This window comes from Monodon monoceros, unplaced genomic scaffold, assembly GCF_005190385.1.
Source record: "Monodon monoceros isolate NGI ecotype Baffin Bay Population unplaced genomic scaffold, NGI_Narwhal_1 Super_Scaffold_16, whole genome shotgun sequence".
Taxonomy (NCBI): Eukaryota; Metazoa; Chordata; class Mammalia; order Artiodactyla; family Monodontidae; genus Monodon; species Monodon monoceros.
This window is the reverse complement of record NW_021703772.1, coordinates 11,908,519-11,920,403: the sequence shown is the minus strand read 5'-3', so window position 1 is coordinate 11,920,403 and position 11,885 is coordinate 11,908,519. Positions and strand designations below refer to the sequence as shown.

General features: G+C 52.9%; 1 protein-coding gene across 2 annotated transcripts in view; it reads right to left on the bottom strand.

The window, feature by feature from the left end:
• IRS1 (insulin receptor substrate 1) overlaps positions 1 to 11,677 on the bottom strand; it is a 115,592-nt gene extending 103,915 nt beyond the window's left edge. The window contains exon 1 of one of the 2 annotated variants that reach the window (XM_029225272.1): positions 6,903 to 11,677. In XM_029225272.1, coding sequence (XP_029081105.1) covers positions 6,924 to 10,667 — 3,744 coding nt within the window. In that variant the 5' untranslated portion in view covers positions 10,668 to 11,677 and the 3' untranslated portion in view covers positions 6,903 to 6,923. The remainder of the gene's footprint in view (positions 1 to 6,902) is intronic. The other variant, XM_029225274.1, reaches the window with a different exon arrangement.
• Positions 11,678 to 11,885: the final 208 nt, after the last annotated feature.

The following is an 11,885-nucleotide window of genomic DNA, read 5'->3' as shown; positions in this document are numbered from 1 at the left end:
GTCCGGAGCCTGTGCTCCGCAACGGGAGAGGCCACAACAGTGAGAGGCCCGCGTACCACAGAAAAAAAAAAAAAAAAAAAGAATGGGAGAAAATACTACCATTTCTATACTGGCAGATAAGAATAGAAACAAAAAGATTATATTTACTAGTCTATCATTTTAAAAAGCTTTACAACAACTCTTTTTGCAACATTTCACAATAGTTTGAAATGAGTATACAATTATACCATACCAACATCAAAAATTAATTCTGTTAAGTTAAAATTCAATGTGATTACAACTTCTGAGCCTGTTTCAATAACATTTTTAAAAGAACTTTTAAAGTTTGCCATATAGCTATGGACTCACAAGGTAATGAAATAATAAGTCAATTACATAATTATAAATGTGGTAGAGTATCTATTATTTTAAACACAAGAAAAGTATTAGGGGACTTCCCTGGTGGCGCAGTGGTTAAGAATCCACCTGCCAATGCAGGGGAAACAGGTTCGACCCCTAGTCCGGGAAGATCCCACACGCCGCAGAGCGGCTAAGCCTGTGCACCACAACTACTGAGCCTGAGCTCTAGAGCCCACAAGCCACAACTACTGAAGTCCGCGTGCCTAGAGCCCGTGCTCCGCAACAAGAGAAGCCACTGCAATGAGAAGCCCACGCACCGCAAGGAAGAGTAGCCCCCGCTCGCCACAACTAGAGAAAGCCCATGCGCAGCAAGGAAGACCCAACGCAGCCCAAAAAAAAAAAAAAGTATTAGTATGAAAAAAAGTTACAGAATCTTTAGTGTGAAACTGACTTCAAACTAATCCATAAGAAGCTATTTTCCTTGAATACAATTTCCAGTAACTCCGTAACATGAGGAAATAATTGAGGAAATGGATTTCTTTAAAACAAAGCAAAACAAAACCTTAACATTGTGAAATGTTCCATTATACTAAAACTACCAACCCACCAAAATAAAAGGAACCATTCATATACTATACAGCTAAGAAATATGATTATAGCAGGAGGATTGGAAAAGCATTAGGTCAATGAAGTTTTGATTGAAAAAGTCAATAAACTATTCTAATGATTTATGAAATACACATGGAGGTGCCCAAAGGGTAGGAACCTCTGAATACATTGGCAACTGGACAGTCAGGATTACACTGGGTCAGCAAAGCACTGTACAGCTCAAACGACCAATCAAAAATCCTGAAGCACGAAGTCGGACAACAATGATTTCTGCCAGCAAGCACTTTTTCACACATCTAACAGAGAAAAATAAAACTAAACAAAAAATTGTGCACAAATTCCTATAGTTCCCAATTGCCCTCTCAGATTTCCTCTCCATTCACTCAAGTGGATACCTCACTGAAGGATTCTGATGGAACAAATGAGAAACATTGTCCATAAACAGACCACCAGCGCAAGAAGGGGTCATTTCCAACATAATAAACAGAATAATGCCATAGACATGGATTGGTTAAAGCCTGACCTATACTGTCAGGTGGGGAGGGATGCTTCCAACAGCTGACCTTAGGGAGGAGGGAGAGGAACCGAATCCAGTCTAGAGAAGGTTCCAAAAATTTAGACTGGTGTAGTCAGGAAGGTTTGTCTTAAGGTCTGTTAAAACCTGAAAATGCCCCCTCCAAACAAGAAAGGTTAAAAATCAGTCCTGAATCAAACCATAAAGAGTGATCCAGGAGTTAGAACAGGACAGAACAGTATATTCTAATGCACTTCATTACAACCCCATCAATAGCTTCTTCAGAAAGAATCCTCATTACAACTGACCCATTAAAGAATATCAGCCATTTTCTCCAAAATATCCCTACGTTTAGAGCTGCAAAGGAAGTTAGAATAATTTAGAACAAAAATTCTCCAGTTACTGGTGAGGAGATATGTACAGAGAAATTAAGTGACTTTCTCAAGGTCGCTCAGCTTAGTGAAGGGCACAGGCTGTGCTACAACCCAAGTTCTCTGGCTCCCAGAAGCTGTTTTTTCCATTGTATCATTCAAGATAGCATTAAACTACTTTCCGGGAATTCTGATAAACAAACAAAAAAAAAAAAGAAAAGAAGGAGGGAGGGAAGTATACCCTTTTGGATTCCAAGTCTCTTACTCTTAAGGCAATCTTGGAGATACTGTGTTTATCTGGGGGGCAATCAGATAAATGACTCTAATATATGAAATTTTTTATGGATTTATTTTTAACACAAAAAGCTACCCAAACAATGGCAGGAATTAAGAGGATTGTTAGATGCTCAAAGTTTTCTGGAACAGCAGAGAAGCTCACTCCCACCTGCTCAGAAGCAGTATTGGGGCACAGAATTACTCAGGGGCATAGAATTACTTCCTTACATTTTCACCTGCGATGTTTCAAAATGCTGCCTTTGGGGCTTATGATTCAGTGATTGCAACAGGGATTGCTGGCTGGTGAGAAATGCTTATTTGAGAGGGATGGGGAGAAGAAAATACTTCCATGGTATTTCTCTTTGTTATTTCCCCTCTTTATTGTACAAACGACAAATCTGAACAAATTTCCGATCTCATCTGGTACTACATTTCACACAATTTTGGTTATGTGAGGGAGCACAACACAAATCTAGCAAGCTTTCAAAATCAGTTCGCGCAGCCTGCCCTGATGAGCTGTCACTAGGGCTGTCACTGGTCAAAAGACAAATCTGTTTTTGAGAAGCAAGCAGCATTACCTCCAAGCTCAGTAAGGAACCCTACCCAAGCCCTTGTAACGAATTTCTAGATTCTCACGATTTGCAAGCAAGCTACATCAGACGTTTTCATCTCTCAGTGAGCTCCCATGGGCAGAGGATGGTCAGTTTTTGTTGATCTTATCTAGCTTGGTGCTTTGCAAACTGCAAGCACTCAGTAAAGGGTTGACCCTAACGTAATTTCAAGCCAAATGTGTTTTCCGAATGATCCCCACACGGTGCCAGCCACAGCATTTGTATTTCCTACTCCGTTTTTTTCTCTCCTCCCTCCCAATAGTAAGAGAAGTAAATGTAAAAATCTTGAGCCAACCCAATCAATCCTACAACCACGTGCTGTAGAGCTCCCTCCTGCTTGCAGATTTCAAGACAGGAAGGTGAAGGAACAGGAACGTGGCGTAGTAGTAAACCGTAGTAAAGAGAGGAGGGAAACAAAATGGGGCACGTCACATGGTCACGGCCTGGATTTTTCTCAATTAAATATAAGAGGAAGCGTGTGTTTCCGGCCTCTGTCAGTGGGCTGGTTGGACTTTCTCATTCTTAGGATTCTGGTCTAGATGGACAAGAATAAGGCCGAGTGCATAACATCCTCTGGGAGGGGGGTGGAGGGGGCGTGTACTTGCCTCAGTTCTGTGGGCTCCAGTGGGAGGGGGTGGAGGGAGAGGGGTGGGCTACGGAGGCCCGGCCCCCAGCCACCCCCGGACTCCGGACCAAGGCCCCCTATCAACCCTCGCCCGAGGCCCCTCCCCACCCTTGCTGCGGCTCGGCCTACGCTCGCGCTGATTGGCTCCGGCGGGGCCAATCAGAGCCCGGCTGCCCCGCCCGCTCAGGGCCAGACTCTGTACTGCTCTGCAGGGGCCGCGGCTCGCCCGCCACCGCCACCTCACACCACGCGCCGGGGAAGGGACCCGGCCGCCCCCGCGCCCCCAGGCCACCGGAGGAGGGCCGGGCTGGAGTCTTCTTAGGGTGGCCTCAGCCTCGCTTCAGATCTCCCGACCCCAGGCCAAAGGGGGCTTGCAGGAGGCAGGGCCCCAAGCCCCAAATAAATAGGGAGGAATGCAGGAAGCAGAGGTGACCGAGGAAAGGGGAAAGTGCCAGAGCCCAGAGGGTGTGCGCCAGACAGAAAGGCCACACAGCGAGGGGACAGGAGGGAGGGAGAGGGAAGGAGAGATGGGAGGTAGTCGTTGGAGGTAGGCAGCCTGGAAATCACAACTAGGAAATGCAGTGAAAGGAAGAAAAACGGCCCATTTTGTTTTTCAAGGGCACGTAACAAAATGACGAAAAAAAAAAAAAGGAACCTTAAAGCAATGGCTGGAGTCTGTGTCTTTGCCAAAGCCTGCTCTATCTGCCCCGCTGCAGTTACAAAACTAACACACAAATTGCGGTAAATGCTGGTTGAAGGTAGATGGGCTGCTATGCCCTTTCTGCCCTCCCTTTTGGGCTCTCAATGTACTCTCTGCGGAGAGTAGGCCACAAGTACTGCGAAATTATGAAATGGAGCCAAAAAGAAAAAAAAAGACAATGGCAGGAACATGAAATAAGAGGTGGGAAACAAGGGGCATAGGAGAGGGGGATAAAACAATCCAGCAAGTCAGAACCCAGAGGAGACACGGATGGCCAAGAGAGAGAAGAGAAACAGAAAAGGTGGTCAGACAGAAGGTGAATCAAGGGCAACCAGTAGTCCTGGGCACCTGCACTAAATACCTCAGAAATGTTCCAGTGAAAAATATTCAACAAGAAGAGCTGTTTAAAATGAGGGGTTAGGAGAAAGAGCACACATCTCTGAGCCCCTCATTCCTTTCCTATTTCAGGTTTTACCTGAGAAACAGGAAAGATAGGCAAAGATAGCAATTGCTGAGGAAGTTAGGAAAACAAGGTTTTCACAAACTAACACACTCATTCCCAGGCAAAGTGGTTTGCCACAGACAGGTTCGATTTCTTTTTGTTTCAAATGATAGTTGCCTATCGCATCACATCTTTAAACTCAACAGGGCAAAGGCAGACAAGCAGAATTCAGGATGTAAATGTGCCAAGTAGCATTTGGTACCTCACTTAAAACACCACACACACACACACACACACACACACACACACACACTCATCTCTCTCCATTTACATCTTACAAATACACGTTTTAGAATTTTTATTGCATGGTGCTATCAAAGCATGGTCTATTGCTACTCCAGTATTATTAAGGATATGCTTATATGGTTGTTCCAGAATATTATATTTTCCCTCAGAAAGCTAAGAATAGAAGATTGTTTTGTTTTGGTTGGTTCGTTTTTAGTGTATCCTCCATATGAGGAGGATTTTATTTTAAAGCCCTTTTGAAAAACAAAAACTTTATTTGGTCATCAATTTCCTTCAGAACAAAATATTATTTATTCTACTCTCTTAAAAAACAAAACCTGTTCAAATTAAGAAAACAGGTGAGGAAAACATTGTTTGTTAGCCTCATCTTTCATCTCCTTTAAAAGCAAAATCTTAGTTCTGCTGGGTTTTTTTCCCTTCAAATTCTCATTCCTTTATAAATGAAACACTTTGCAACACAAACAGTTAAAGTGGTAGAGATTCACATTTCCAAAAACATCATTTGAAATAACCAAAATTTTTACTGTTGAGGTAAACAATTAAATCTCTCTTCTAGAGAATGAATCATGAAAATAAATCTTGAATACTAATCAAATAAATGCTTTGTGTAATATATCACATCACCTAAAATCTTAGTTTGAATGTCTGTATACCTGTACCTTGTTCTACAAAACAGAAAATGATATGGGTCAAATATTAGAAACTGTTAGAATCAAGGAGACTGTGACCACATAATAAAAAAATACCTATCAATAGGAACCCAATACACACATGAATTTCTTATGAATGGACACACATTAAGAAGAAAAAATGCTTTTAAAAGCTCATTCGGTGAAGCATATATAAAAAGACCATCACAAGATAATCAGTTTGTCAGAATAAAGTGTTTGCAAATGCTGGAAATTTCTACATTGCCAACTCATCTCATTATTTGCAAACTATACTCCTCTCCTCCTCCCACAATCATGACCACCAGAAAACAGTCTCAACAGAACCAAGGGCAGGCTAATTTCCTATTACAAATGTTTCTCGTTTTCAATACAGCCTTAGCCACAGACCACCTGAAGCCAACTTTCAACATTTACTGAGGCATCTACTCTTGAACTTAAAAGGCAAACAATAAATATCCTACAAACGAAGAGTACAAGGGTTAGCCCTTACATTCAGTGCAGATGAAAACCAGACTCTTCCATTTCCCTGACTTAATATTCCTTCTTTTCAATGTAAAAATGTTAAGTAATTTTACGGAAGATGTACAGTAGCCCCTATATGACCTGTGTGGTGTCTCTGTGCGGGACTTTGCAAGAAAAGACAATTGTAAGGCACACAAGCTGAGATGAATTTTCGTAACTCTTAACTCAGTAATGGGTCCCAGACGCACGCAGACTTCACTGTATAAAAGCAGCCGTGCCTGTGAGGTTGTGGGTCGGTGTGTGAGTAATATTTCATAAATCTTCATGCAGGAAGGAACAAAAAAAAATGTCGCCAATAATTATGTTCTAAAGAGAGTCACAGACAGGTATTTCTTTAAATACGTAAGCCTAAGCAAGCTCTTACTTCTGAATCTTTTTAGGGCAACAGGAATAAAAATTGATGCTTCCCACTGCTATTTATGTTGCCTTGTTATTGTGAAATCACAGAACCAAAGTACACAGAGCAACTTGATAAAATCACCCTTAAGAGCTCTGAGAAATTACCTTTACATGAACGGCTTAGCCCCTGTATTAATAAATATTTTTATGGAACTGTCCCTTTCAGAGACTGACCTAATTGTATAGTCAAAAGAAAACTTCGATAAAGAGATCAAGGTTCTTATACATGAACTTCACAAACCTCAGAACTGGTATGGTAGGATATATGTCTCGGAAATACCAAAGTACTTCACTTGGGAACCTCAAAGGAAAAAGCCCTCCTGTGGCTGCTCCTACAGATTTATCGGGCCATCAGCCAGGTGTCATCTCCTGTGCCCTGACCCCTCCCTCCTAGGAGTGCACTCCCTAGAGAAGCCGTGGGGAGGAGAGGGAAGAAGGCGCGGGGGCAGGGGAACAGAATTCGAGAGCAAGGTTAAAAGCAATTTTGTCTTCTGACTTTTGTCACCATGAAACGCACCTGCTGTGATGTCCAGTTGAGCTACTGGAGGTCCTCTGGCGGCTTCTGGAAACTGATGCTGGCATAGGCGCTTAAATCCTCGCTGGAGCGGCTGGTGGAGCCGCTCTCGCTGCGTCCCAGAGGCTGATGAGGGGGTGGGGGAGGAGAAGGCTGCGGCTGAGCGGGACGCTCTTGAGGGCTCTGGTTGAAGTCCTTGACCAAATCCAGGTCTATGTAGTTAAGCCCATTCTCCAAACCCCCGGCGGCCCCGCACACTTGGGCCAGCTCCTTGGGGGCTCCCCCGAGCTCCCCAGGCCGCAGCCACACGTTCTCAAAGGAAGCAGAGCTGTGGCGTTTCACGTCCTCCGTGCTGCTGCTGCCACCACCGCCGCCCCCGGCTGCAGCCGCCCCTCCGAAGGGCACCGTGTTGCCTGCCCTGGTGGCGCTGGGCGTCGAGGAGAAGGTCTCGGAGCTGTGCCGCCTCCTGCACCCTTGCGGGTTGGCACGGATCACTTTGGCACTCTGGTTGCAGTTGGGACTGAGGTTCACCCGCGTGAAGGCACTCGAGCCCCCGGGTCCCTGCGGGCCCCCCAGCAGGGAAGAGCGGGCCGCCAGCTCCTCTGCTCCTTGAGGCGCGGCGGGGGAAGCAGAGGCCTTCGAGGATGAGGAGGGCGTGGCCGCGGCGGCCCCAGGCAGGCTGGCCTCCTCCACGAGGCCGCCGCCGCCGGTCCGCATGTCCGCATAGCTGATGGGGGCGACTGGCGAGGTGTCCACGTAGCTCTGCCGGGGACAGCCCATCTGCATGGTCATGTAGTCACCCCGGCTGCTGGGCACTGCCCTGGTGGGCCTGCACACGCTAGCATCTCCAGGGGGTGCCGGGCCCATGCTGCCCGGCTGGACCCCAGCGCTCTCCCGCCAGGCGGCCCTCCGGCCCGGCCCCAGGTCCATGTTCATGTACTCTTCCGCGCCCGTCTCCTCCTCTCTGGGAGCCGGCTGGAGCTGGGATGGACACCGGACAGAAGGCGAGCTGTGGGAAGCCCCCGGGCCTGATAAGTAGCCCGGCTGATCGCTCCCAAATTCAATATTCACATATTCCCCTGGGCTCTTGGGTTCCGGAGGGGGCAGCAGGGGCGGCGGCGGCTGCGGCTGGGGCTGCGGCTGCTCTCGGGCCCGGGGTAAGGTGCTGGCCTTGGGATCCCCCAGGGACAGCCTCGTGGGCCGGGCCAGGCGGCTGTTGGTCTGGGCAGCTGTGTCCACCTTTCGAGGCAGATGGGGCTGTAGGACCTGATGGTGGAGATGCGGGAGGCCGGGCTCGGGCCTAGCCGCGCAGTATCCCCCGCCCAGGCTGTCGCTGCTGGTGGACGAGGAGGAATCTTCCGCCGCCGCAGCATAGAGGAGTCGACCCGAGCTGGAGGAAAGGCGGAGGTGCTGGTGCCGGGCGCCCTCCTCCAGCTCCCCGGGGCGCTGGGTGTGCTTAAAGGACCTTGGCAATGAGTAGTAGGAGAGGACTGGCTTGTGCTGGGGGTCCCCAGGGCCATAGTAGCAGTCGGAAGGGCTGCTGGTGTTGGAGTCCCCCACTGGCGACATGTTCATGTAGTCACCCGTACAAGATAACAGCTTGCCGCTACTGCTCTCCACAGGGAGTTTGGGGTGTGGCAGCGCGTGAGAGTGGTGGCCCCCTACCCCATTCGTCCAGAGCTTGCCATAGCTGCTCCCAGAAGGGGCGGCACCGCTGCTGCCGCCGCTGCTGGGCCCGCCTCCAATGTCAGGAGAGCAGCTGCCGCTTGGGGACATCATCATGTAGCCATTGGGGTCCACTCTCTGGGGATGGCGTCTGATGGGGTTGATGATCTGCTGAGGGGCAGACACGCTCTTGGGGCTCATGGGCATGTAGTCCCCACTGCCCTTTCGGCTCCCGGGCACTGGGGCCACCCCTGGGGACATGGGCATGTAGCCATCATCGGTGTGGAGGTTGGAGGTGTCTGGGCGGTGGTGGCCCACACGCCGCTCCAAGGGGTGCATTTCCAGACCCTCCTCTGGGTAGGAGTGGGTGGGCACGAAGGCGGAGTGCCGGTAGCTGGGCACTCGGCCTCCACTGCCACCTCCTGGTGGGTAGGCAGGCATCATCTCGGTATATTCCTCAATGGAGGCCACAGAGGACTGGGATGGGGTCTTCTGGTGGGAAATGGTAGGTGATGTGCCAGCAGAGTGAGTCCGCTTTCGGAACCGATTGTCCAGATCTGCAGCACTGGCTGCTTCATCCCCTGTCAGGGCTGGGCTCGTGCCCAAGCCGGCTGCCGGGATGTAGCGGGGACCGTTGCCACTCCGAGGCAAAATGTAGTGACCATTGGGGGCCGTGAGGGTGGAGGCCCCCTTGCCTCCCATGCAGATGTAGTTGCTCAGCTCCTCCTCACCGCGGGCCGGCGGGGTGTGGCCCAGGGAATCCGGGGTGACACTGCGGAAGGAACTTCGGAAGTCGCAGGGACTGGAGCCATACTCATCAGAGGAGATGAAACCGCCATCACTGGGGGAACCGGACACGGAAGCACTAGACCGCCGCGGGAAGAGACAGTCCGAGGTGGAGCCGTGGCCACTGGTGCTACTGGACGATAGACTGACCGGGCTGGTGGCGGAAGGCGAGCAGCGAGAAGAAGGCATGGGGATGGAGCGGCTGTGGTTGAGAGGCGGGTGCAGCCTGGAACTGCCGCGATGCCGGTGGGCATGGGTCCTGTTGGTGCTGGGACTCACAGGACTGCCGTCCACAGAGGCAGGGCGAGACATGGTGCCTTCGCCATCACTAGAGGCGCGGACCCGGAAGGAGCCCTGCTTCCCGCCCACCAAGCTGGCCGGGGAGGTGGCAGTGATGCTCTCTGTGCGCGAGCGGCGGGTCAGCCCCACCTGGCTGGGTGGAGGGTTGTTGAGGTGATGCCTGCGCAGGGGGACACTGATGGGGTTGGAGCAGTTGGAGGAGGACTGGCTCTTGCTTCGAGGGCGGAACTCATCGCTCATGGCCCGCATGGCTTCCAGGATCGTCTCGTGCATGTTCTGGGCCACCACAGAGTCATCCACCTGCATCCAGAACTCCCCGGGTCCCGTCACGGCGGAACGGCCCACTTCGATGAAGAAGAAGTTCTCTGAGTGGCCGCAGCGCCTGACGTTCATCAGCTGCAGCACCACTGCGGCGGCCTCCGCGTTCAGCTTCACGAAGCTGATGGTCCTGCTGGTCAGGCAGAGGCGGTAGATGCCAATCAGGTTCTTGGTCTGACCCAGGCCCTTGGGTTTCAGGATCACCTGCCAGACTTCCTTGAAGGCGGGTCCTGGGGGCACGTCCCCGTAGCTCAAGTCCTCCCCAGCCTCGCCAAGGCCGGAGCTGCCACTGCAGCTGCCCCCGCCGCCTCCCGCCCCGGGGGCCGCGGCCCCGTCGTGGTGGCCCTTGGCACGGTTGTGCAGCTGCAGGAGGGCCTGGTACCAGCTGTCCTGCTCGGCCTCGCTGTCCGCCGCGATGGCAAAGTGCTCGTCCCGGGTATAGAGGGCCACCAGGTGCTTGTTCTTGGAGTCGGCCCGCTTGTTGATGTTGAAGCAGCTCTCGAGGGGGATCGAGCGTTTGGGGGCGCTCGACTTGTGCCGCCACTTCTTCTCGTTCTCGTAGTACTCGAGGCGCGCCGGGCCCCCAGCCTCGCTGGCCGCCCGCAGCACGAAGAATCGCTTGTGCATGCTCTTGGGTTTGCGCAGGTAGCCCACCTTGCGCACGTCGGAGAAGCCGTCGGTCTCGGGAGGGCTCGCCATGCTGCCGCTGCCGCCGCCGCCGCCGCCACCGCGCGGAGGGAGGCGCCGAAAAACAACCGGGCGGGGGGCGGAGGCTCCTCGCCGCGGCCCCGCACATGCAAACAGGGCTGGAGGCGGCAGAAACCCTGACTCCGAAATCCACGCCGCCCTCCGCGCCGGGGAGGGGCAGTAGAGGAGGACGCAGCAGCTGCGCCAAGGCAATAGCCCCGACCGGAGTTTACTGGCGTTTCATGCCCTGCAGGGAGGTTGCGCGTCCGGCGCGAGTGCAGCCCGGATACCCCGAGAGCCAAGTCTCCTCTCAGCCGCCGCGGCCGGGAAGAAGCATCTCTCGCCGCCGGGGCCAGAGTCCGGCTCAGGCAGGCGGCGGCCGGGGGTCCTGGCGTTGCCCCTCCAGACGCGCGCGCCTTCCCTCCTGAGTTCCCCTCTGGAAGTAACGATTCCCGAGGCAAATTAAATATCCTTGGGCAGGGGGAGGCGAGCTGCCAAGTCCCAACGTTGCACGGGGTTCTCCCTCCTCCTCCTCCTTCGCCTCTTCCTCCGCCTCCTCCCACCCACCCCCCCCCCAACCGTCCCCGCCGCCACCAGCCGCCCAAATACCAGCTCAATCGCAGAGACCGCGGCGCTGCGGCCGTTGCTGCTGCTGCTGCCGCCGCCCGCGGACGCGTCCTCTGCAGCCCCCGTTCGGGCCCATCTCGGCAGGCGGAGAAAGTGGCTTTTCCACGCGAAACGCTACTAGGCAGCCTGAGGAGCTGGGGACGCGCCAGAGGGACAGGCTCATCCCTGCCCCTCGCTCCAGTCGGCAGGGGAGGAGGGGGGGGAGGACTAGGGCGGGAGACGAAACGGGGGGAGGTTGGGGAAGGAGTCGGGGAAGACGTCTCTTCCCCGGGAGGCGCTGCCGCTGCAGTTACTTCTCCCCTCCTCCCTCCTCCTCGGAGAGTTGCCGAGAGCCCCAACCAAAACAAGCGGCGGCGTCTGGCTCTGCGCGCCGGCCCCCTCCGACCGCGCCGCCGTCTCACTCGGAGGAGAAAAACACGTGACGGAGCCTCTGCGCTCCGCAGCCTGGCCGCCGCCGCCGCCGCCGCCGCCGGGAGGCTCCCGCCCGGGTCTCTACATTCCCGGCCGAGCCCGCCCCGCGCCCGCCCCTCTCCGCCCCGCGGCCGTGCCGCAGCGGGGCCCGCGCCCGGCCTCTGCGCAGCGCTCGGGCAGCGCCCCTACGCG